We start from the raw sequence: 26,723 nt of genomic DNA on the forward strand, positions 1-26,723 counted from the left end.
AAAGTTTTCTGAATGAATTGTAGTTTATCAAAAGCACGTAAGAAAGCAATAGAAATTTTTTTTAAATAATTAATTTGATAGGTAAAAAATATACATTGTTTCATATTTCTTTAATTCTCCATTAGTTGTATGAGTTATCCGGTCATATCATTTGTCCATCCATTTACCAGAGTCTCAAGTTTTTCCTTCTTTTTTTTTTTTTTTAAGACAGGGTGTTGCTCTGTGACCCTGGCTGGAGTGCAGTGGTGTGATCACAGCTCACTGCAGTCTCAATCTACTGGGCTCAAGTGATCCTCACACCTCAGCCTCCCAAGCAGCTGGGACCACAGGCATGCATCACCATATCTGGCTAATTAAAAAAAAATTTTCTTTTTTCTTTTTTGAGACAGAGTCTCGCTCTGTCACCCAGGCTGGAGTGCAGTGGGACGATCTCGGCTCACTGCAAGCTCCGCCTCCCGGGTTCACACCATTCTCCCTCCTGCCTCAGCCTCCTGAGTAGCTGGGACTACAGGCGCCCGCCACCATGCCCAGCTAATTTTTTGTATTTTTAGTAAAGACGGGGTTTCACTGTGTTAGCCAGGATGGTCTTGATCTCCTGACCTCGTGATCCACCCGCCTCGGCCTCCCAAAGTGCTGGCATTACAGGCGTGAGCCACCGTGCCCAGCCTAATTTTTAAAATTTTTTGTGGAGACGAGGTTTTGGCCTTGAACTCCTGAGCTCAAACGATCCACCCACCTTGGCCTCCTAAAGTGTTGCGATTACAGGCATCAGCCACACTGGCCAATTCAGTGCTTTTTAATCTACACTAATACAAGGTAATCCCACAGACTAATACACAAACAGAAAAGACAAAATCATGTACCTTCTGCAAATATCTCTACTAAAAATGCCTTTTAAATACTCCACTTCAGAAGACATAAATTAGAATACAGAGCAAAGAAGAAAAAAGATGTAATCCTAAAGCACTGAAACTATAAAAGAGTTTTTATAATCTTGTTAATTACTAGAAATGATACTTTTGTTTTGCTCTGACTCACTGATTTTTTTCCCTCCATAACAATATCCTTAAGAATTCCTACTTCTCCATCCTGGACAATGTAGCAAGACCTCGTCTCTACAAAAAAAAAAAAACAATTTTAATTAGCAAGGTGTGGTGGCGCATGCCTGTGGTCCCAGATACTGCAGAAGGTGGGGGTGCTGGAGAGGGGGGTGCCCACTGATACTGGAGGATCACTTGAGCCCAGGAGGTTGAGGTTGCAGTGGGCCATGATCATGCCACTAACATTCCAGCCTGGGTGACAGCAAGACCCTGTTTCAGAAAAGTAAGATACATTCCTACTTCTAATAGAAACTAATATGATCAACAAAAAAACACACATATCAACAGTAAAAGCCACTATAATCAGCAAGTAACATTTTAGACAATAATTATAACCACCTTTCCTACAAAAAAGATAACTAACAGGGTGCATACTTGTAATTCCAGCTACTTAGGAGGTTGAGGCAGGAGGATTGCTTGAGTCCCCCAGGAGTTCGAGACCAGCCTGGGGAACACAGAGAGAGCCCATTATCTCAATTAAAAAAAAAAAAAAAGATAACATATTTTCCATTATTGTATACATGAAGAATCAACATATCAAATAAAGCTCTTGGCCAGGCACGGTGGCTCAGGCCTATAATCCCAGCACTTTGGGAGGCCGAGGCAGGGGGATCACAAGGTCAGGAGATCGACACCATTCTGTGAATGGTGAAACCCCATCTCTACTAAAAATACAAAAAATTAGCCGGGCGTGGTGGCGGGCGCCTGTAGTCCCAGCTACTCGGGAGGCTGAGGAGGGAGAATGGCGTGAACCTGGGAGGCGGAGCTTGCAGTGAGCCGAGATCACTCCACTGGACTCCAGCCTGGGCGACAGAGTGAGACTCCGTCTCAAAAAAAACAAAAACAAAAACAAAACAAAAACAAAAAACTCTTTTTTCCAAAATAAAAATTTTATAGTTTCATCTCATAAACAACAGTACATACTGTTTTACTGATGTTATCAGAATGTAACCTTTATTTGTTCACTTTTTTAAAGCTATTATTTCTAAAATTAACGTTAAGATTAACAATGTGTTAAAAACTTGTTCAATACAGAATAAATTTTATATGTACGAATGCATTTTCTGTAAAAATAAAGTAATCCCCCAGTTAGCATATATAAGCTTAACAGGAGATAACCCAAAGTCAGGCCGAAACAAAGGAGTAGTGAAACACCGCTTCAAAAGCACCATCAATGGGAATAGAAGGAACTGAGAAATGGTGGGCTGCGATCTTGCTGACATAGAGAGAATGTCAGGGAAGGCAGGGCCCTTTTAAGAAAACTTGCAGCCGGGCGCGGTGGCTCACCCCTGTAATCCCAACACTTTGGGAGGCCGAGGTGGGTGAAACACCTGAGGTCAGGAGTTCAAGACCAGCCTGGCCAACATGGAGAAACCCTGTCTCTACTAAAAATAAAAAAGAAATTAGCCAGGCATGGTGGCGCATGCCTGTAATTCCAGCTACTCGGGAGGCTGAGGCAGGAGAATTGCTTGAACCCAGGAAGCAGAGGTTGCAGTGAGCTGAGATAGTGCCAATGCACTCCAGCCTGGGCAACAAGAGTGAAACTCCATCTCCAAAAAAAGAAAAAAGAAAAGAAAACTTGCAAAGAAAGAAACGTTATATGTTAGGCAATAAACTAAGAGCTTTTTAAGCTCAACATTACTGATCATTAGAGAAATGTAAATCAAAACCGCAATGAGATACCATCTCACGTCAGTCAAATGGCGATTACTGGCCTGGCATGGTGACTCACACCTGTAATCCCAGCACTTTGGGAGACCGAGGCGGGCAGATCACTTGAGGTCAGGAGCTTGAGACCAGCCTGGCCAACATGGCAAAACCCCATTTCTACTAAAAATACAAAAATTAGCCGGGCGTGGTGGTGGGCACCTGTAGTCCCAGCTACTTGGAAGGCTGAGGCAGGAGAATCGCCTGAACCCAGGAGGCGGAAAGGATGCAGTGAACAGAAATTGCACCACTGCACTCCAACGTGGGCAAGAGAGCAAGACTCAGTCTCAAGAAAAAAAAAAAAAATAGCCGGCATCGTGGGTGACTGTGGTCCCAGCTACTTGGGAGGCTGCCCAGGAGGCGGAGGTTGTAGTGAGCCAAGATTGTGCCACTGCACTCTAACCTGGGCAATAGAATGAGACTTTGTCTCAAAAAAAAAAAAAAAAAAAAAAAAAAGGCAATTAAAAAGTCAACAGTTGGCGAGGTTTGGAGAATAAGGAATGCTTTTACATTGTTGGTGGGAGTGTAAATTAGTTCAACCATTGTGGAAGACAGTGCAGCAATTTCTCAAAGACCTAGAGGTAGAAATATCATTTGACCCAGCAATACCATTACTGGTATATACCCAAAGGAATATAAATCATTCTATTATAAAGATACATGCCCACATATGTTCACTGCAGCACTATTCACAATAGCAAAGACATGCAATCAACCCATATGCCCATCAATGATAGACTGGATAAAGAACATGTACATATACATCATGGAATACTATGCAGCCATAAGAAGGAAAGAGATAATGTCCTCTGCAGGATCATGGATGGAGCTGGAAGCTGTTATCCTCAGCAAACTACAAAGGAACAGAACATCAAACACTGCATGTTCTCACTTATAAGTAGGAGCTGAATGGTGAGAACACGGGGACACATGGTGGGAGAACAACACACAGTGGGGCCTGTGGAGGAGGGTGCGGTGGGGGAAGGGAGAGCATCAGGAAGAACAGCTAATGGATGCTGCGCTTAATACCTAGGTGATGGGTTGTTCTGTGCAGCAAACCATCATGGCACATGTTTACCTATGTAGTAAACCTGCACATCCTGTGCATGTACCCTGGAACTTAAAAGTTGAAGGGAAAAAAAAAGCAAGGCGCACTCCAGCCTGGGTAACAAAGTGAGACACCCGTCTCTTAAAATAAAAGAGAGAGAGAGAAATATATTTAGACAGTTACCTCACCCCAGCTTTAGAAATGGGACAACTTGGCCGGGCACAGTGGGTCACACCTGTAATCCCAGAACTTTGGGAGGCCGAGGTGGGTGGATCACTTGAGGTCAGGAGTTCGAGACCAACCTGACCAACATGGTGAAACTCGGTCTCTACTAAAACTACAAAATTAGCCAGGGGTGGTGGCACATGCCTATAATCCCAGCTACTTGGGTGGCTGAGGAAGGAGAATCACTTAAATCCAGGAGGCGTAGGTTGCAGTGAGCCGAGATCATGCCATTGCACTCCAGCCTGGGCAACAACAGTGAAACTCCAATCTCAAAAAAGAAAAAAAAAAAAAAAAAAAAAAAAAGGAATGGAGCAATTCAGGCACAACAAAACTTGCAAAAATATAGCCAAGTGCGATGGCTCATTCCTGTAATCCCAGCACTTTGGGAGACACTTTGTACCCTTAAGCGATAGGATCGCTTGAGCCCAGGAGTTTGAGACCAATCTGAGCAACACAGTGAGACGCTATTGTTACAGGACAGGGTCCCAATCCAGACCCCAACAGAGGGTTCTTGGATCTCGCACAAGAAATAATTCAGGTGAAGTCCACAGTGTGAAGTAAAAGCAAGTTTATTAAGAAAGTAAAGGAATAAAAGAACGGCTACTCCATAGACAGAGCAGCCCTGAGGGCTGCTGGTTGTCCATTTTTATGGTTATTTGTTGATGATATGCTAAACAAGGGGTGGATTTTTCATGCCTCCCCTTTTTAAACCATACAGGGTAACTTCCTGACTTTGCCATGGCATTTGTGAACTGTCATGGCGCTGGTGGGAGCACAGCAGTGACGACGACCAGAGGTCACTCTCGTGGCCATTTTGGTTTCGGTGGGTTTTGGCCGGCTCCTTTACTGCAACTGTTTTATCATCAAGGTCTTTATGACCTGTATTTTGTGCTGACCTCCTATCTCATCCCATGACTGAGAATGCCTTAACCATCTGGGAATGCAGGCCAGTAGGTTTTAGCCTCATTTTACCCAGCCTGTTTAAGATGGAGTTGCTCTGGTTCATACGCCTCTGACATTTCCCCCCGTCTAAGAGAACCCTTAATCCTAAGGGTTGCAGAGGGACGAAGATCCATCTTCTATAACTTCTTCAGGCTAAATAGGGCAATGATATTCCTGCCTGCCTATGAGGGTCTCTTGCATCAGGGTAAAAAGGAGCTCAGTCAGAAAGCATCAGTATGGTAAGGTTCATTCATAACTCAAGTTTCAATAAAAGGTGGTATCTGGAAAATTAGTAAGAAAACGTTCAGTAAGCTTGTCCTGTATTCCTACACAAAAAGTATAACAGCAATATATTCCACAAGAGTAAAGCAAAATAGGCTGGGTACAGTGGCTCACACCTGTAATCCAGCACTTTGGGAGGCCGAGGCAGGTGGATTACCTGAGGTCAGGAGTTCGAGGCCAGCCTGGCCAACATGGTGAAACCCTATCTCTACTAAAAATACAAAAGTCAGCTGGGCGTTGTGATGTGTGCCTGTAATTCCAGCTACTTGGGAGGCTGAGGCAGGAGAATCACTTGAACCCAGGAGGCGGAGGCTGCAGTGAGCCAAGATGGTGTCACTGCAGTCCAGCCTGGGCGACAGAACAAGACTCTGTCTCAAAAAGAAAGAAAGAAAAAAAAAAGAGTAAAGCAAAATAAGTAAAGTTATTCCAAATAAACTAAATTAGAAGACTTTTCATGAACCAGGCAACTGTTGGAACTAAGCTGATATCGGGTTGTTAGCTGATTGTAATGTGCCCAGAATCAGAATACTGATCCAGATTTTTAAATTACCCATCCCTCTTATTTCTTCTGAGCAACAATTAGAGATTACTGGTTGGTTTACAAGAATACGCAGGGTTAGCCTAAATTGCAGAAACAAACTTAAAAACAATTAATGAGACCAGAATTTAATAACAAGTGTACCACAGTTTTTGAAACATAGTATTTCTCTCTCCAGTTTCCCATTTTTACTAAAGACAAATTATGGTAAGACTGACTTGCTTTATTATACTTGGCCTGATTGTTTGTATAAAGTGCAGCAAGAATAATAATTTTTCACATAGGCTTTTTAATTGGCTTTGATGGAACTCTGTTTCATAAGGAATCTCAGATAAGACTTTTTTAAAAGCCAAGCCCTGACATGGGTTTGTACCCTTAAATACCTATAAGTTGGGTAAATTTCTCTCCTTTTGAGGTCCCAAGATAACCTGGGGCCCCTGGACAGGTGAGAAAGTGACATTCTTTACTTACCATAGGTCAGAAACCCTGTACAGGCACTGTGTAGGCAAGGTATGAGGCCAGTTCCCCAAAGGGCTTTTATTGGCTCTACAAGTCAAGTTTGATTCCTTAAAGAAAAGCACACCATTTCAGTCAAAGCCTTGGTAAAATAACCACTTTCTCCAATTGTATTCTGTTACAAAAGAAAACAGATTCTTATTGCACTTATGCAAATAATTACATTGCCATAAGTTAAGAATACTCACAACTAGTTTCCAAATTCTGGAGAAATCTGATATAGAGAAACAAATATGTTCCAAATTTCATTCACAGCAGTATACTTTACTCAATTGCTATGAACTGTAAATAGCTCAAATGAAAAGTTTCCTTGACTCTGAAAAACAAAACAAAGGATCAGCAACATTTTAATCAAAGATAAGATTACTTCAGTTTTCTATTGGTTCAGTTGATTCAATTAACTCATGTTTCATTTGATATTCATGAACATTCTAGCTCTTCATGAGAGTTCTGAAAGTTGTTTCCTCTATTCTAATGTTACAATTTCCAAAGTTATTAGAAACCTGCATTTAAGAACACCTGCTAGAGTTCTATAGCTGATTATAAATCATCTTCTAAACAGGATTAAAACAAGACAACAATTGTCGGTGGATGATAAAAAGTTTTAGGAGAGCCACTATTAAAGCCAGAAATGATAAGGAAATTTGGTTACTTCTGTGGCACACAATATTTTGCATAACAATTATAATTATTAATAACATACACTAAATCATATTAGAATTATAGGAGTTTCCCATAACTTTGGAACATATACCAATAATACAGTTATGTAAATATAATCCAAAGAAAGCAAAACACCATTTGACATTTGATAATGCTTCCTGTATGAATTTTTTTTTTTTTTTTTGAGATGGAGTCTCGCTCTGTCACCCAGGCTGGATGGAGTGCAGTGGTGCAATCTCAGATCACTGCAACCTCCCCCTCCCAGGTTCAAGCGCTTCTCCTGCCTCAGCCTCGAGTAGCTGTGACTACAGGTGTGCGCCACCATGCCCGGCTAACTTTTGTATTTTTTGATAGAGATGGGGTTTCACCATGTTGGCCAGACTGGTCTCAAACTCCTAACCTCAGGTGATCCATCTGCCTCGACCTCCCTAAGTGCTGGATTACAGGTTTGAGCCACTGTGCCCGGCCAATTTAGAACAATTATTTAACTGTTTAGCCAAAAAAACCCCACATTTCCATGCCTTCTTATAATCTTTTACCAAAAGTACATTCTGTTTTCCTTACTACACACCTTACATGTAAAACTGTCTCTTCAATAGTCTCAGTTACATGTTCCAATTTTAACTTTTAGCGACTTTTACTTTTCATGAAAACCCTGGTTAGTAAGCAATTTTAATTATGTACTAGGCGTGGAGCCTAGCCTAGGACACACCAGGCAGAAGTGCAGATAAGAGCTGACTCTCCAGCACAGCTTAGGGGCGTGGCTAACTCCACAAGTCCCCAGGCCTTATCTAGAATCTAATGGCTTTAAGGTAGGGTAAATTGAACAATTTTTAAAAGTCAAAGAAACAGTTTATGACCTCAAATCATTTAACAAACTTAATATCTGACCTGCATAATTAAGACTAACATTTTTATCAATTTTAAACATGTGTTTATTTCCTAAAGATTACTAAAGTTACATGAACTAAAAGGCATGTTTTTATTTTGCTTTCAAAATATTTGATTTAAATGTTTATTTTTGTTTAAGCTGATTAATCAGAGCTCTTTTATATAAATATTACACACGACACCTATATAGCTACACAGAAAGACAGAAGATGATGATAATAGTAGTTGTAAGATTTTTCATTTGCCAGTTTTTAAGTTTCTTAATTGGATTACTGGCTTCGGGGTGGAGCCCTTGGAAGAACAGGGCCACGAAAGGGGTCTCTGGTGCCTCTTGTTTTTCCCAAGGAGTCCAGGCTGTTAGAGCTTGAATATCCACTTTTAATTAAACTGATTTTAACCATAGCACTCTTTAATAAAGTCCTTTTAGAAGTTTTTATGCCAAACGGCTGGTATTTCTGGCTTTTGAATTTTATCAAAGGTAACCTCCCAGGTGCTTAGAAAAAGGAAAATATAAGACAGTTCACAGAGGAGAAGAGAATAGACAAAGTCATGCAGATATTAAACCAGAAACGACTTACTTCCTAGGTGGGTAATTGAACCTGGACTGTTGCCACAAAAGTGCAAAAGCTGGCTGGGTGCGGTGGCTCATGCCTGTAATCCCATCAGTTTAGGAGGCTGAGGCAGGTGGATCACCTGAGGTCAAGAGTTCGAGACCAGCCTGCCCAATATGATGAAACCCCATCTCTACTAAAAATACAAAAATTAGCTGGGCGTAGTGGCACACACCTGTAATCCCAGCTACTTGGGAAGATGAGGCAGGCAAATCACTTGAACTCGGGAGGCGGAGGTTGCAGTGAGCTGAGATCGCACCACTGCACTCCAGCCTGGGCGACAGAGCAAGACTCCATCTCAAAAAAAAAAAAGAAAGTGCAAAAGCTTAGCTACTGAGCTACAGCACAGGGCAGTCTCTGTTGACTTTCCCAGAAGGAGTCTAGAGTAGTTAATTTTGAGCTTATAAGGTCTTTTAACTATTTAATATTATTTTTAGAGCTAACTATGACATGAACCCTGAAATTCCTGTTCTCTGAAGGTGGGGACCAAAAGAAAGTACCACCACATGGTTAAAAGGTCAAGCTCCCAAGGACATAAAACAAGGTGGAGACTTCATCCAATCTTTTATTTGTTACAGGGACCTGCAGCCAAGTATGTTACTGACCAGCTTGCTGGGTCATCTTGAAAAGTGAGCTTACAGGTGTTCTTTTTTTTCTTTTTTTTGAGATGGACATGGAGTCTCGCTCTGTTGCCAGGCTGGAGTGCAGTGGCACGATCTCGGCTCACTGCAACCTCTGCCTCCCGGGTTCAAGTGATTATCCTGCCTCAGCCTCCTGAGTAGCTGGGACTACAGGCGCACGCCACCACACCCAGCTAATTTTTGTATTTTTAGTAGAGATGGGGTTTCACCATGTTGGCCAGGATAGTCTCGATCTCCTGACCTCGTGATCCACTTACAGGTGTTTTAAGCCTGTGTTTTATCCTAAAGTACCCCTTGACACAGAAAAATGAATTCAAAGCACAAAATACACCAGCTTAAGACTAGCCTTAGAATTCTTTTTCACATAAAACTTTACGGAGGAGATAAACACTGATTTATTTATTTATTTATTTTGAGACAGAGTCTGGCTCTGTCACCCAGGCTGGAGTATAATTGCTTGATCTCAGCTCAGTGCAACCTCTGCCTCCCGGGTTCAAGCAATTCTCCTGCCTCAGCCTCCCAAGTAGCTAGAACTACAGACGCACGTGCCTCCACACCCAGCTAATTTTTTGTATTTTTAGTAGAGACAGGGTTTCACCATGTCGGCCACGGCTGGTCTCAAACTCCTGACCTCAGGGGATCCACCAGCCTCAGCCTCCCAAAGTACTGGGATTACAGACCTGAGCCACCATGCCGGGCTGATTTTTTTTTTTTTTTTAACCATTCACTTAACCATTTGTACAGTGAGAGAGAAGCCAGAAATCTGACTGGTAATACATTCTTACCCTTTTGCCAGCATCCCAGGCTTCTGGGTTCCCTTTCCCTTAGTGGTCCTAGTGTTCAAGCTTGCAGCATCATTGCCCTGGGGGCCAAGCCGTATCATAAAGGAAAATTATGTTTTTTCCATTCTGGCCAGAGCAAAATACGTGTGATAAAACAAAGACATTAGCCACTCTGCTTAGCACCCAATATCAAACTAGCAAGGCTTAAATTTGCCCCCAGATGGGCCTGTCATCTTTAATTCAACCTCTGACTTGGAGTTTCAACATGTGGCCTCTAGGTAAGATGGTTGCCCTGAGTAATAGAAAAAATAAGAAACGCAAAGTAGAGAAGAAAAGTATTGCCTGTGGCAGGGTGGGGAAGCTGAAGAGCTTAGGGAGGCCAGAGAAAAGACCCACTCATTGCAGCCGACAATGAAAACTTCAGGCGGCCGCTTGTACGCAGCAAAGGGACCTTTTCCAGCAGTCCCATCAGCTCTCAAGAATCCCCTTTTATGGGTTGAGGGGGGAGGGATAGCACTGGGAGATACACCTAATGCTAGATGACGAGTTAGTGGGTGCAGTGCACCAGCATGGCACATGTATACATATGTAACTAACCTGCACAATGTGCACATGTACCCTAAAACTTAAAGTATAATTAAAAAAAAAAAAGATTCCCCTTTTAGAGAGGAAAAAGCTCCCTATGTCCCACGATCCTGTTCATGCCTAACTCTGTCACCCACAGCCATCAGCAAAGAGCGCAAGGCAGATTAATCCAAAGAGAACAGCAGTTAATATCCCATAGTGCCAAACCTGTTCTTAGCTGAGAGGGAGTTACCTGAGAGGGACTCTAACTCCCTATATCTTAGAAGGGCCTCCAACCCAAGGTCGGTCAAGCTTAAGCGTCCTTGCCTTTTATTAAGAGGGGCCTCGAACCCACCGTCTTAGGAGAGACTCCTAAACATAAATACTGGGTTTCCGCAGTATAGTCGCTTCTGTGGCCACCACAAATACGTTACAGGACCCCAACACTTACCCAAAGGTAGCCGTTGGGTCAGGGTTTCTGCACTATAGTCCCTTTGAGGTCGCCAGAAATATGTTACAGGACAGGCGTCCTGATCCAGACCCCAACTGAGGGTTCTTGGATCTCGCGCAAGAAATAATTCAGGGCAAGTCCACAGTGCGATGTAAAAGTAACATTATGAAGAAAGTAAAGGAATAAAAAGAATGGCTACTCCATAGACAGAGTAGCCCCAAGGGCTGCTGGTTACCCCTTTTTACTGTTATTTCTCAATGATAGGCTAAACAAGGGGTGGATTATTCACGCCTCCCCTTTTTAGACCATATAGGGTAACTTCCTGACATTGCCATGGGATTTGTAAATGGCGCTGATGAGAGTGTAGCAGTGAGGATGACCAGGGGTCACTCTTGTAGCCATTTCAGTTTTGGCCGGCTTCTTTACTGCAACCTGTTTTATCAGCAAGGTCTTTATGACCTGTATTTTGTGCTGACTTGTCTCATCCTGTGACTTAGAATGCCTTAACTGTCTGGGAATGCAGCCCAGTAGGTTTCAGCCTCATTTTACCCAGCTTCTGTTTAAGATGGAGTTGTTCTAGTTCACACGCCTCTGACGCCATCTCTATTTAAAAACAAACAAACAAACAAACAAAAACTGGCAAAGATAGCACACCCTATATTTAAAGTCAGAAGGGACTGCCACCTGCTGGTGATCGGGTAGGAATGGACAGATAGCTCACAGACCAAACCTAACCCTAAAAGATAACGGCAAGTATTAAAGAGCTAATACATTCGACTTTAGGGCAACAGTATTGATTCTAATTAAGACACGGAGATAACTGCATATGATAAACTCCAAAGAAAAAAGAGCATTTCAGAAGAACGCATTTCTGTTAACAAAAACCTCAGGTTAAAATGCATTCTGCGACATAAATGCCTACGAACTCATCACAGGTGAGGCCAGTTTGACAAAGATGCCTGCCAGATCCACGCCGAGCTTCTGAACCCTAAAGGTTCTCAAAGACTACCAGTTGCCCAATCAATGCTCTTCAAAACACTAACGCCACAACCAGACATTATTTCACATTGCAATCATTTCAAAGCGATTCAGCCGCCAGCTGCACGGCGTCGATGAAAGTGAGAAATGCCAGGCTTCGTTTTTTGACATACAAGATCAAAGAGAAAGTCACCCTCGGCTGGGTCGCCCATCCCGAAGGGAACAGACGCCCTTGTGTCATTCCTAGCCAGGGGTAAAGCCGCCTACTGTCCCCACTCTGTCCCCGCTGCCAGGCGCATCTCTCCAGGACTATCTGGGGCGTGCGCGATGCCCGTGCGTCGGTTGCCCGCTAGACTGCAAGCTCCAGGAGGGTAAGGGGCCCGCCTCTTCCCCTCAGGGTCGCCAGCGCCGACGCGCTTCGAGGACCCTGTCGCGGGGTTAACCAGACCCGGGCTCCGCTCGGCGGACACCGCGCCGAGGCCATAGCCGCGCCGCCCTCCGTCCGGCTCCGGGCCCAACCTCGAGACCTCCCACGGAGAGCTCGCGCCTGCGACTGCAAAGGGCGGCTTCTGAGGCGAAAGCCACCCCGCGGCGGGCGGTTTCGGGCTTTACTTTTATTTGGGGGCGAGGGAAAGGAGCAGACGCACGACTGGAAGGGCGCAGCGCAGCGCTGCACCGAGGCGCGGAGGCCGGAAGCGCGGGCGGCCCCTCCCCCTTCCGCTGCGCCCCTCCCCCACCGCCACCACCGCGCGCGACCCCCACCAGGCGCGCGACCCGCGCTGCGTCCCCGCCGGCGCCACGTTCCCGCGTCCTTCCCCGCCCGGGCCACGGGGCACGTCCCTCCCCGCCCCCCACTTACCTGTGGCTGCCGCCTCGCCGCTCTCCGGGGCGGGAACTTCCACTCCCCCCTCCCAGGTAGATACGAATTCACTACCCACTTCCCCACCCCCTCACGCAGCGGGGGACGAGCCTCCTTCTCGGGGGTCAGGCGGGGCGGGGAGAATCAGTGTCACTTAACAGCCAACTGTCCTAAGCTACCGTTTCCTCGGCAGTCAGGGCCGCTACTGGCGGCATGATCTACACAAGCCTGGGGGCGGGGGCGGGGGCGGGGGAGGGGGAGGGGGAGGGGGGGCAAAACTGAGCACTAGTGTGCGTTTGGGGTAGGCTATGGCGCTGCCTCCGCGCGGGCCGCCGTCTTGCGTCACCGCGCTGCCCACGTGACGCGCCGCCATCTTGTACGCGGTCCTGACTAGTGGCTAGGGGTTCCTCGGAACGCGTTCCTCAGGCTGCAGCGGGAGAGGGACGGTGCCTGCGGTTCCGTTTCTCCTTAGGAGCTGTACCCCACCCGCCCTACGTCCGCTTCCGGAGGCCATGAGCAGCTGGGTGCTCGCGGGAGGCCGTTTTCATCGATTAGTGGCGGCGCTGTCAACTCACCTCCTGCCAATTGACCTTGACCGACGCCGGCCCTGTCCTCTTGGAAGGAGAAATGAAGAGTGAAGGCTTTGACTTCCTCAGCTTTTTTTTTTTTTTTTTTTTTTTTTTGAGATGGAGTCTCTCTTTTTTTTTTCCGAGATTGAGACGGGGGTCTGGCTCTGGCCCAGGCTGTAGTGCAGTGGTTCGATCTCGACTCACTGCAGCCTCCAACCCCGGGATTCAAGCGATTCTCCAACCTCAGCCTATGGGGCAGCTGGGACCACAGGCGCGCGCCACCAGCTCGGCTTGAAGAGATGAGGACTCTATGTTGCTCAGGCTGGTCTTGAACTCCTGGGCTCAAGTGATCCTCCGCCTCGGCCTCTCAAAGTTCTGGGATTACAGGCGTGAGCCACCGTGCCCGGCCTTACTCAGATTTTTCTTAATCCCATAAAGTAACATTCAGTTGTGTCCTTTAACCCATGTGGAAGGATTTCCTACAGAAACGGACTTACAATGAGACGTAACGAGGTGGCCGGGCGCGGTGGCTCATGCCTGTAATCCCAGCACTTTGGGAGGCCCAGGAGGGCGGATCACCTGAGATCGGGAGTTCGAAACCAGCCTGACCAACATGGAGAAACCCCGTCTCTACTAAAAAATAACAAAAGTAGTCGGGTGTGGTGGCGAATGCCTGTAATCCAAGCTACTTGGGAGGCTGAGGCAGGAGAATCGCTTGAACCCGGGAGGCGGAGGTTGCGGTGAGCCGAGATCGCACCGTTGCACTCCAGCCTGGGCAACAAGAGCAAAACTGTCTCAAAAAGAAAAAAGAAACGTAACAGAGTGTTAATAAAATGTTATGCCATCGTTTTAATGCATTACAAAAACTTTTCAGAATATTTTTGTGTCTACCTCTCTGGAAGGGAGTTATGCCTTATTCTTAATTTTTAAAATTTCCTTGTAAAATGCTGTTTTATGGCTTTAATGATAGTAAACGACAAAAGATAAACTTTTTTAGTATGCTCTTGACAAAAGTTCCGAAAGTTTTCTGAAATTTTACTAGTTTGAGATCCCCAATTTAGGAAACCGATTTAGTGGAGAGAGCTTTGCCTATTTTTGGCCCTTTGGGTCGGAGAATGTGATATAAAGCCGAAGATTTACTCTGCCAGACAGTCTTAAGAGGTCACTAACGTTTAGCTATTGACATTCACCAAAATTGTGGATTACCTATTAAATGCTAGACCAGGGGACAACTGTTATTAAGTCAGTGTTTCAGCATTACTGAAAGAAAAGTGGCCTATAAAGGTAAGGGAGAGGAAGAGTTTCTCAGATACCAGCCTTCGATGATTAACAAAGTCCAGCCTCAATCATTCTGGAATCCAGAATATTGATGGCTGGAAGGCTGGTTGTACAAGTTTATTGTTCTTTGGTGTTTGGTTTTTTCTTCCGTGGACCACAGAATGCTTAACAAAAGTTGATCAGTAAAAAGCGGGGGAGGGGCTAGGCATCATGGTTCATGACTGTAATCCCAGCACTTTGGGAGGTGGGGGAGGGCAGATCACCTGAGGTCAGGAGTTCGAGACCAGCCTGGCCAACATGGTGAAACCCCGTCTCTACTAAAAATACAAAAATTAGCCAGGTGTGGTGGCACACACCTGTAATCCCAGCCTCTCAGGAGGCTGAAGCATGAGAATCGCTTGAACCTGGGAGGCAGATGTTGCAGTGAGCCAAGATCACGCCACTGCACTCCAGCCTGAGCCACAGAGGGAGACTGTCTCCAAAGAAAAAAAATAAAAACCTGGAAATTTTATTGAAAAATGAAACCTTCAAAATGTGCATTGACTACTTCTTTAGCTCCTCTTCCTTAGTGCCTTAGGTCTAAATCAAATGTTACGCTTGACCAGTCCTGGTGGCATGCGCCTGTAATCCCATCTACTGGGGAGGCTGAGGCAGGAGGATTACTTGAGCTCGGGAGTTTGAGGATACAGTGAGCTGTGATCATGCCACTGCACTCAAGCCTACATGACAGATGAGACACTGTCTCTAATTTTTTTTTTTTTTTTTTGAGATGGAGTCTGCCTCCGTCGCCCAGGCTGGAGTGCACTGGTGCAATCTTGGCTCATTGCAACCTCCACCTCCCGGATTTCAGTGATTCTCCTGCCTCAGCCTCCAAGTAGCTGAGATTACAGGTGTGTGCCATCACAGCTGGCTAATTTTTGTAGTTTTTTAAGTAGGGATGGGGTTTCACCATGTTAGCCAGTCTTGGTCTCGAACTGCTGACCTCGAGTGATCCGCTCGAGTGATTACGAGCATGAGCCACGTCGCCTAGCCTATAAAATATATATATTTTTAAATTGTTTAAAAAACACAACTCGAGGAGCGTCTCTGCCCGGCCGCCCATCGTCTGAGATGTGGGGAGCACCTCTGCCCCGCCGCCCCATCTGGGATGTGAGGAGCGCCTCTACCCGGCCACGACCCCGTCTGGGAGGTGAGGAGCGTCTCTGCCCAGCCGCCCCATCTGAGAAGTGAGGAGCCCCTCCGCCCAGCAGCCGCCCCGTCTGGGAAGTGAGGAGCGTCTCTGCCCGGCAGCCACCCCGTCCAGGAGGGAGGTGGGGGTCAGCCCCTGCCAGGCCAGCCACCCCGTCCGGGAGGGAGGTGGGGGGGTCAGCCCCCCGCCCGGCCAGCCGCCCCGTCCGGGAGGGAGGTGGGGGGGTCAGCCCCCCGCCCGGCCAGCCGCCCCGTCCGGGAGGGAGGTGGGGGGGTCAGCCCCCCGCCAGGCCAGCCGCCCCGTCCGGGAGGGAGGTGGGGGGTGTCAGCCCCCCGCCCGGCCAGCCGCCCCGTCCGGGAGGTGAGGGGCTCCTCTGCCCGGCTGCCCCTACTGGGAAGTGAGGAGCCCCTCTGCCCGGCCAGTCGCCCCGTCCAGGAGGGAGGTGGGGGGGTCAGCCCGCCGCCCGGCCAGCCGCCCCATCCGGGAGGGAGGTGGGGGGGTCAGCCCCCCACCCGGCCAGCCGCCCCGTCCGGGAGGGAGGTGGGGGGGTGTCAGCCCCCCGCCCGGCCAGCCGCCCCGTCCGGGAGGTGAGGGGCTCCTCTGCCCGGCTGCCCCTACCGGGAAGTGAGGAGCCCCTCTGCCCGGCCAGTCGCCCCGTCCAGGAGGGAGGTGGGGGGGTCAGCCCGCCGCCCGGCCAGCCGCCCCATCCGGGAGGGAGGTGGGGGGGGTCAGCCCCCCGCCCGGCCAGCCGCCCCGTCAGGGAGGGAGGTGGGGGGGTCAGCCCCCCGCCAGGCCAGCCGCCCCGTCCGGGAGGTGAGGGGCGCCTCTGCCCGGCCGCCCCTACTGGGAAGTGAGGAGCCCCTCTGCCCGGCTGGCTAGCCGCCCCGTCCGGGAGGGAGTTGGGGGTTCAGCCCCCCGCCCGGCCAGCCGCCCCGTCCGGGAGGGAGGTGGGGGGGTCAGCCCCCCGCCCGGCCAGCCGCCCCATCCGGGAGGTGAGGGGCGCCTCTGCCCGGCCGCCCCTACTGGGAAGTGAGGAGCCCCTCTGCCCGGCCAGGACCCCGTCTGGGAGGTGTGCCCAGCGGCTCATTGGGGACGGGCCATGATGACAATGGCAGTTTTGTGGAATAGAAAGGCGGGAAGGGTGGGGAAAAGATTGAGAAATCGGATGGTTGCCGGGTCTGTGTGGAGAGAAGTAGACATGGGAGACTTTTCATTTTGTTCTGTACCAAGAAAAATTCTTCTGCCTTGGGATCCTGTTGATCTGTGACCTTACCCCCAACCCTGTGCTCTCTGAAACATGTGCTGTGTCCACTCAGGGTTAAATGGATTAAGGGCGGTGCAAGATGTGCTTTGTTAAACAGATGCTTGAAGGCAGCATGCTCGTTAAGAGTCATCACCACTCCCTAATCTTAAGCACCCAGGGACACAAACACTGCGGAAGGCCGCAGGGTCCTCTGCCTAGGAAAACCAGAGACCTTTGTTCACTTGTTTATCTGCTGACCTTCCCTCCACTATTGTCCTATGACCCTGCCAAATCCCCCTCTGCGAGAAACACCCAAGAATGATCAATAAAAAAAAAATTAAGTAAATAAGTAAATAAATAAATAATAAAAAAAAAACACAACTCAGGCCGGGCGCGGTGGCTTACGCATGTAATCCCAACACTTTGGGGGGCGCGGTGGGTGGATCACCTGAGGTCAGGAGTTCGAGACCAGCCTGGCAAATATGACGAAACTCCGTCTCTACTGAAAATAACAAAAGTTAGCCAGACGTGGTGGCGTGAGCCTACAGTCCCAGCTACTCGGGAGGCTGAGACGGGAGAATCGCTTGAACCCAGGAGGCGGAATTTGTGGTGAGCCGAGATCGTGCCACTGCACTCCAGGCTGGGCAACAGTGAGACTCCATCTCAAAAAAAAAAAAAAAAAAACCAAAAAACCACGACTCAGTTGACAGAGGAAAAGAAGAAAAAAAGTTATGCTTGTTCAACACTGCCCCTCAAAAATACTTCTGCCTTTCTTGTCTCTTTCTCATTGAAGTATCATAAGCTGTGCCTACCAGTCTTCTGAACTGTGATAACTAGATGAAAAAAAAAAAAGAGGTCTTGGTTCTGATGCGTGCAGTTTATCTGAATAGTAAGTTTCATAAATCAGATGGACAGATCTTTCTTTAATATTAGAAGCAAGGAAAGTGAAACAAAGAAACTTAGAGCCATGGCCGGGCAGGGTGGCTCACGTCCTCCGTAATCCCAGCACTTTGGGAGGCCAAGGTGGGTGGATCACTTGAGGTCAGGAATTCAAGACCAGTATGGCAAAACCCTGTCTCTACCAAAAATACAAAAAATTAGCTGAGTGTGGTGGAGCACACCTGTGGTCCCAGCTACTTGGGAGGCTGCGGCAGGAGAATCCCTTGAACCCAGGAGGTGAAGGTTGCAGTAAGTCGAGATCGTGCCACTGCACTCTAGACTGGGTGACAGAGCAAGACTCCACCTCAAAAAAAAAAAAAAAAAGAAGAAACTTAGAGCCGAAAGTAATTTTTTTTTTTTTTTTTTTTTTGAGACAGAGTCTCGCTCTGTCGCCCAGGCTGGAGTGCAGTGGGGGTATCTCAGCTCACTGCAACCTCTGCCTCCTGGGTTCAAGTGATTCTCCTGCCTCAGCCTCCTGAGTAGCTGGGATTACAGGTGCCTACCACTACGTCTGGCTAATTTTTGTATTTTTAGTAGAGATGGGGTTTCACCATGTTAGGCTGGTCTCGAACTCCTGACCTAAGGTGATCCGCCCGCCTCAGCCTCCCAAAGTGCTGGGATTACAGGTGTGAGCCACCACGTCTGGCCAAAAGTAATTGTTTTTTTAAAATAAACTGGGCAAGCCTGTGGTAGCACCACTTTGGCTCTTCTGGCACACTTTTTTGTTGTTAGAAAAGAGAGATGTGGCCAGGCGCATTGGCTCACACCTGTAATCCCAGCACTTTGGGAGGCCGAGGCGGGTGGATACCTGAGGTCAGGAGTTTGAGACTAGCCTGGACAACATGGTGAAACCCCGTCTCTACTGAAAATACAAAAATTAGCCAGGCGTGGTAGTGTGCACCTGTAATCCCAGCTACTCAGGAGGCTGAGGCAGGAGAATCGCTTGAACCTGGTAGGCAGAGGTTGCAGTGAGCTGAGATTGTGCCACTGCATTCCAGCCTGGGTGATGGTGCAAGACTCTGTCTCAAAAAAAAAGAAAAAAAATTAACCAGGTGTGGTGGCATGCACCTGTAATCCCAGCTACTCGGGAGGTTGAGGCAGGAGAATCACTTGAACTCAGGAGGCGGAGGTTGCAGTGAGCTGAGATCACTCCATGGCACTCCAGCTTGGGCAACAGAAGGAGACTCTATCCCATTAAAAAAATTTTTTAAAAAGAGGTTATAATGAAATGGATTTAATAACACTGCCTATCCCATAGGGTTTTGTAGACTGAATTACTTTGATACACGTAAAGTTAGAGCTGTGCCTAGTATATAGTAAGCACTAAATAAATGTTGGATTTTTTGACGGTCTTACTGTGTCGCCCAGGCTGGAGTGCAGTGGTGCACGATCTCAGCTTACTGCAGCCTTGACCTCCTAGGCTCAAGCCATCCTCCCACCTTAGCCTCCCAGGTACCTGGGACTATAGATGTGTAGCACCACGCCCAGCTAATTTTTTTTTTTTTTTTGAGACGGAGTCTCGCTCTGTCACCCAGGGTGGAGTGCAGTGGCGCGATCTTGGCTCACTGCAACCTCTGCCTCCCGGGTTCACGCCATTCTCCTGCCTCAGCCTCCGGAGTACCTGGGACTACAGGCGCCCGCCACCACGCCCGGCTAATTCTTTTTTGTACTTTTAGTAGAGACGGGGTTTCACCATGTTAGCCAGGATGGTCTCAATCTCCTGACCTCGTGATCCGCCTGCCTTTGCCTCCCAAAGTGTTGAGATTACAGGCATGAGCCACCGCGCCCGGCCAATTTTAAAAGTTTTCTGTAGAGATAGGGTCCCTCTATGTTGCCCAGGCTGGTCTCGAGCTCCTGAGCTCAAGTTATCCACCTTAGCCTCCCAAAGTGTAGAGATTGCAGGCGTGAGCCACAGAACCTGGCCAGAACCTTCTTGATGTTGGTCAGAGCAGCCTGCAGGTTTCACACACCTTTCTAAGCCCCCAGGTAGTGATGGTGACTGAAGCTATGAGGGCAGAAGAGTCAAACCCTTACCCAGAAAAAGTAAATCTGTTCACGTGAGAACAAATCACTGGCCCTTCTACTATGAAAGAAGCCCGATATTGTCGGCTTGCTATGAAGTGGCCTAGTAGTTTTCTGAAGAAACAGTGCAACATTGGGAGCTCACTGTTGGTCTCGGTCAGTGTTTAGTTAAGGTTTCAGAGACAGTAGTTGTTAAATCAGTTTTAGGAGTCCATGCGTAGCCTCCACCTCTGCCACTGTGGCTGCTCCATTCATATGCTCATTGTACCAGTTCCAAGAAGTCAATAGGTGGCTGACATCAACCAGCCAAGTCCAGCCCAGGCTGGAGTGCAGTGCTGCGATCTCGGCTCACTGCAACCTCCGACTCCCTGGTTCAAGCAATTCTCCTGCCTCAGCCTCCTGAGTAGCTGGGATTACAGGTATGTGCCATTACGCCCAGCTAATTTTCGTATTTTTAGTAGAGATGGGGTTTCACCATGTTGACCAGGATGGTCTCGATCTCCTGACCTCGTGATGCGCCTGCCTTGGCCTCCCAAAGTGCGGGGATTACAGGCGTGAGCCACCATGCCCCACCATGACTTTTCTTTAATTTGGATCTCGTTCAATTTCACAGCGTTTTGTGGTTTTCAGTGTATGAATTTGCACTGATTAAATTTATTTATTTATTTATTTATATAAATGTTGTCCAGGCTAGTCTCCCTTGAGATTCTTGTGACTTAGCCTCCTGAGTAGCTGGGATTACAGGTGTGCACCACCATACCCAGCTGACATATATATATATTTTTTGAGATAGAGTCTCACTCCATTGCCCAGGTTGGAGTGCAGTGGTGCGATCTCAGCTCACTGCAACCTCTGCCTCCCAGGTTCAAGCGATTCTCCTGCCTCAGTCTCCTGACTAGCTGGGATTACAGGCATGCACCACCATGCCTGGCTAATTTTTGTATTTTTAGTAGAGACGGGGTTTCACCATGTTGGCTAGGCTGGTCTCCAACTCCTGACCTCAGGTGATCCACTTGCCTCAGCCTCCCAAAGTGCTGGGATTACAGTCGTGAACCACCACGCCCGGCTCTGATTTTTATATTTTTAGTAGAGATGGGGTTTCACCATGTTGGCCAGGCTGGTCTCGAACTCCTGGTCTCATGCAATACACCCACCTCGGCTTCCCAAAGTGCTGGGATTACAGGTGTGAACCACTGTGCCCAGCCTATTTTTTTTTGAATAGCACTGTTACAGAAGAATGTCAGTTTACTCCAGGGCACTTCAGTATTCCTGAGGAATAAACACAGTTTCTCTTTTCCTCCCACTGGGATGTTGTCAGGTGAAGTCACTGCTCCTGCTGTTTGACATATTTTCCATGTAGAAGATATGGACCTGGAAATCATGCTGACAGTTGGAGTAAGCCATTTCTAATCCCATGCCAGAACCGAAGGCTAATGGCCACACTCGTCTTTTAAAGAAGGTAAGTAGGCCAGGCACGGTGGCTCACGCCTGTAATCCCAGCACTTTGGGAGGCCAAGGTGGGTGGATCACCTGAGGTCAGGAGTTCGAGACCAGCCTGACCAACATGGAGAAACCCCATCTCTACTAAAAATACAAAATTAGCCGGGCATGGTGGCAGGTGCCTGTAATCCCAGTTACTTGGGAGGCTGAGGCAGAAGAATTGCTTGAACCTGGGAGGCAGAGGTTGCAGTGAGCTGAGATTGCACCATTGCACTCCAGCCTGGGCAACGAGCGAAATTCAGTCAAGAAGGAGGGAGGGAGGAAGGGAGGGAGGGAGAGAAGGAAGGAGGGAGGGAAGGGAAGGAAGGCTAATTCAAAACTAGTACTTACCATCATGGCCACATCTGCCAGGCACCGATCCCACTTCCTGTCAAGCCTCCACTCCAACATCTCCCCACCCATGGCTCCCTATCTCATTTAATTTATTGAATACTGTACTGAAAGTGAAAAACAGAATGGTTTTATGGGTACTCAAAGTATGGTTTCTACTGACTGCATCACTTTTGCACCATTGTAAAGTTGAAAAATTGTCAAGTTGAACCATCATAAGTCACAGACTGTATTTTATTCCTTTTGATGCTATTTCAAATGGAATTGTTTTGTGTATTTTATTTTTGGAAAGTTCATCGCTAGTGAATAGAGATAAAGTTGACTTATGTTGCTCTTGTATTCTTCAACCTTGTGAAAGTCACTTATTCCTTTTAGTGTTTTCTTAAATTTAAAAAAATTGTTGTAGGTACATAGTAGGTGTATATATTTCTGGGGTACTTGAGATGTGTTGATACAGGCATCCAATATGAAATAAGCACGTCATGGAGAATGGAGTATCCATCCCCTCAAGCATTTATCCTGATACAAATAATCCAATTATATTATTTAAAAATATACAATTGGCCGGGCGCGGTGGCTCACGCCTGTAATCCCAGCACTTTGGGAGGCCGAGGCGGGCGGATCACGAGGTCAGGAGATCGAGACCATCCTGGCTAACACGGTGAAACCCCGTCTCTACTAAAAATACAAAAAATTAGCCGGGCGTGGTAGTGGGCGCCTGTAGTCCCAGCACTTTGGGAGGCCGAGGCGGGCGGATCACGAGGTCAGGAGATCGAGACCATCCTGGCTAACACGGTGAAACCCCGTCTCTACTAAAAATACAAAAAATTAGCCGGGCGTGGTAGTGGGCGCCTGTAGTCCCAGCTACTCGGGAGGCTGAGGCAGGAGAATGGCGTGAACCCGGGAGGTGGAGCTTGCAGTGAGCCGAGATCACGCCACTGCACTCCAGCCTGGGCGACAAAGCAAGACTCCGTCTCAAAAAAAAAAAAATATACAATTAAGTTATTACTGACTATAGTCACCCTATTTAAATTCTAATTGTGTATTCTTTAGGATTTTCTATGTACAAGTCATTTTATCTGTGAATAGAGATAGCTTTTATTCCTCTTTTCCTCTGGATGCCTTTTATTTCTTTTTCTTGCCTAATCGCTCTGGATAGACCTTTAGTACAACATTGAATAGAAGAGGTGAGAACAGACTTTCTCTTCCCTTGTTTCCAATGTTAGGGAGAGGGCATTCAGTTTTTCACTATTAAGTGGGGTGTTAGTGAGTTTTTCACAGATGGTCTTTAACAGATTTAGAATTCACCTTCATCTTTTTTTTTTTTTTTTTTTTTTTTAGAGATGCAGTCTCACTATATTGCCCAGGCTGGTCTCAAACTTCTGGGCTCAAGCGATCCTCCTGCCTCAGCCTCCCAAAGTGCTGGGATTACAGGTGTGAGCCACTGTGCCAGGCCCACCTTCATTTTTGAAGACTAGTTTCACTGGATATAGAATTCTGAATTGACAGTCTTTAACTCCTAGTAGCCTAAACATATTCTGTGTTCTTCTGGCTTCCATAGTGTTTAATGAGAAGTTGGCTATCATTTGTATCATTGTTATCTGCTATGTAACATGTCATTTTCTCAGGCTTCTTTGAAGACTTTTGCTTTATTTAAAAGTTTAGCAGTTTGCCCATGACTCTGCCTAAGTGATTTTCTTTGTATTTATACTGCTTGCTGCTTCTTGAACTTCTTCAGTCAGTAAATGTATGTCTTTCCAAATCTGGGAAGCTTTTGCCATTATTTCTTCACATATTTTTATGTCCCATTCTCTCTCTCCTCCATCTGGAACTGCAATTACAATATGTTAGACCACTTAATATTTTCCCACAGGTCTCTGAGGCACTATTTTTTTCTCCAATCTTTTTTCTCTTTGTTCTTCAGATTAGATAATCTATTGATCTATCTATCTTAAAGTTCAGTTATTCTTTTTCACCTGAGGTCAGGAGTTTGAGACCAGTCTGGCCAACAAACCTCATCTCTACTAAAAATACAAAAACTAGCTGGGCGTGGTGGCGGGTGCCTGGAATCCCAGGTACTCAGGAGGTTCACTTATTTTTCCCTAACTATGCTAGCTATAATCTCATCTGAGACCCAGGCTAGGATAATTCGCAGACTGGGCTCAGCTGGGACTATTGACCAAAGAACCTAAACATAGCGCCTCTTCAGAGCTTGGGCCTCTTACAGTATAGCGCTGGGTTCTAAAAGGGAGCATCAGGAAAGTCAGCATTTTAAGCTCCAGCTGCTGCTCATCCACACCAAAAGTCATGCACATTATTTCTGCCACATTCTATTGATCAGACCATATTTGAGGGGAAAGGACTGTACCTCTTGAGGGAATGTCAGGGTAACATTGCAAAGAGCACATGGGATGGAAGATAATATGTGAAGATATATTGGAAAATACAGTCGTCTCCACGTTAGCAAAGCAAACCCAGTGGTGTATAAGAAATAGTAGATGACGATCAAAAGGGGTGAAATCAAGGATGGTTCAATATTAGAATCATCTCTGGCTGCTACAGATATATAAAAAAATTAGTAAAATCTATTTATATAATACATCTTAACAGCTTAAAGGAAAAAACTATGTGATCCTCTCATAGACCCAGTGGGGAGGAAAAGATAAACTTCAACACTAATGAAAAAAATCCAGCAGGCACGGAATAGACTTTTTTTTTTTTTTTGAGACGGAGTCTCCCTCTGTCACCCAGGCTGGAGCGCAGTGGTGCAATCTCAGCTGACTGCAACCTCTGCCTCCCGGGTTCAAGCAATTCTCCTGCCTCAGCCTCCCGAGTAGCTGGGATTACAGGCACCCGCTACCACACCCGGCTAACTTTTGTAATTTTTGGTGGAGACGGGTTTCATCATGTTGGCCAGGCTGGTCTTGAACTCCTTGCCTCAAGCGATCCACCCGCCTCGGTTCCCAAAGTGCTGGGATTACAGGTGTGAGCCGCCGCGCCCAGCCTGAATAGACTTTTTTTTTTTTTTTTTTTTTTTTGAGGCGGAGTCTTGCTCTGTCGCCCAGGCTGGAGTGCAGTGGTGCAATCTCGGCTCACTGCAAGCTCCGCCTCCCGGGTTCACGCCATTCTCCCGCCTCAGCCTCCCGAGTAGCTGGGACTACAGAAGCCCGCCACCACGCCCAGCTAATTTTGTTTTTGTATTTTTAGTAGAGACGGGGTTTCACCGTGTTAGCCAGGATGGTCTCAATCTCCTGACCTCGTGATCCGCCCACCTTGGCCTCCCAAAGTGCTGGGATTACAGGCGCGAGCCACCGCGCCCGGCCTTTTTTTTTTTTTTTTTTTTTTTTTTTTACTATGGGTTCTTGCTCTTGTCACCCAGGCTGGAGTGCAGGGGCGTGATCTCAGTTCACTGCAACCTCTGCCTCCCAGGTTCAAGTGATTCTCCTGCCTTAGCCTCCCAAGTAGCTGGGATCACAGGCGCCTGCCACCAAGCCCAGCTATTTTTTTTGTATTTTTAGTAGAGATGGGGTTTCACTGTGTTGGCCAGGCCGGTCTCAAACTCCTGACCTCAGGTGATCCGCCCACCTTGGCCTCCTGAAGTGTTGGGATTACAGGCGTGAGCCACTGCACCTGGCCTAGAATTCTTTAACTGACAAAGCACATCTATCAACAACATATAGTAAAAAGAATACACAATGGTGATACTTCAGAAGCACTACTAGAAAAGTCAAGACTGTGAGGAGGATGCTCACTTTATATCACTTTCTACTCAGCTGTGGTTTATGCCACTAAGTTGGGGTGGTTTGTTACACAGCAATAAATAACTGAAACACTGAGATTTTTATGAGACAGGATCTCATTCTGCTGCCCAGGCTGGAGTACAGTTGCACAATCATGGCTCACTGCAGCCTCAAACTCCTGGGCTCAAGTGATCCTCCGCCTTAGTCTCCTAAGTAGCTGGGATCACAGACGCGTGCTATCATGCCCAGCTATTTTTAATTTTTTTTCTTAGAGATAGGGTCCCGTTAAGTTGCCCAGCCTTGTCTCCAACTCCTGGCATCAAGCCATCCTCCTACCTTGGCCTGAAGAGTATAGGTGTGAGCCACCATGCCTGGCCTAGACTTTATCATTTTGTATCTTTTCTCAAGTGAGATTGATTTAGAATTTTAAAAAACTGCCTTAGTGTGACTTCAGTATCTGACTTATACTAAGTTGGTAAGATTAGTTGGATGGCTTTTTCTTTTATATATGAAAATAGGATTTTTTTTTTGCTTTGTGAGTGTGGTAAAATTCAGATTTTCTATTTCTTGAGTGAATTTTCAAAGTTACATAATTTTTAGAAAATTATCCATTTAAAATGGAAATTTACTGAAAAAATAATCCCTTGAAATAGAAGCACAAGGGCTGTATCTGTAGTTATGTTCCCTTTTGTGTTTCCTACTTTTTGTGTACATGTGCGCATGCCTTTTGTTAAATGGATTTTACTGTGATTAGAATAGTTGTAAGAAATCAGTTTCTGGTTCTGTTGAACCTTTTTCTGTTTTCTGTTTTCTTCCTTTTTTATTAATGTCTGCTTTTGTCTTTGTTATTTCCTTCTTTCAACTTTCTTAGTGGGTTTTATTCTTTTCCTAGATTCTGAAATTGAATACAACTAATTCATTTTGTTTGTTCTTTAATGCATGCACTATGAACTCCCTCTTACCTGCTTCTTTAGGAACCACCATCATTTCCAGAGTCTATGTTCTGCTTCGTCAGGTCTGTCTGACCATGGGAGTTATTTATTTATAGAAATGATCTCAGAAATGAGTGTTCATCTTTGGAGACTGAGAATGGAGATTCAGAGAAGTGAATGAGG

At 46.7% G+C, this 26,723-nt stretch overlaps 2 protein-coding genes across 5 annotated transcripts in view; one reads left to right on the plus strand and one right to left on the minus strand.

Moving 5' to 3' along the window:
* ATF1 (activating transcription factor 1) overlaps nucleotides 1–13,392 on the minus strand; it is a 58,032-nt gene extending 44,640 nt beyond the window's left edge. Inside the window, exon 1 of one of the 4 annotated variants that reach the window (XM_019039452.4) lies at nucleotides 13,374–13,392. The gene's annotated coding sequence lies outside the window, so the exon portion shown is untranslated. Of the gene's footprint in view, nucleotides 1–9,949; nucleotides 10,399–12,458; nucleotides 12,633–12,798; nucleotides 13,042–13,373 lie in introns of those variants that run through there. The other 3 variants (XM_031001129.3, XM_019039453.4, XM_019039451.4) reach the window with 3 other exon arrangements.
* LOC134756601 (proline-rich protein 36-like) lies at nucleotides 5,188–14,233 on the plus strand. Its single transcript, XM_063694529.1, has 4 exons — nucleotides 5,188–5,261; nucleotides 9,003–9,115; nucleotides 12,386–12,854; nucleotides 13,271–14,233. The coding sequence occupies exons 1-4, from the start codon at nucleotides 5,188–5,190 to the stop codon at nucleotides 13,434–13,436; spliced, it is 822 nt and encodes a 273-aa protein (XP_063550599.1). The 3' UTR covers nucleotides 13,437–14,233.
* The last annotated feature ends 12,490 nt before the right edge of the window (nucleotides 14,234–26,723 follow it).

Source organism: Gorilla gorilla, chromosome 10 (assembly GCF_029281585.2).
Source record: "Gorilla gorilla gorilla isolate KB3781 chromosome 10, NHGRI_mGorGor1-v2.1_pri, whole genome shotgun sequence".
In the NCBI taxonomy this organism is placed as follows: domain Eukaryota; kingdom Metazoa; phylum Chordata; class Mammalia; order Primates; family Hominidae; genus Gorilla; species Gorilla gorilla.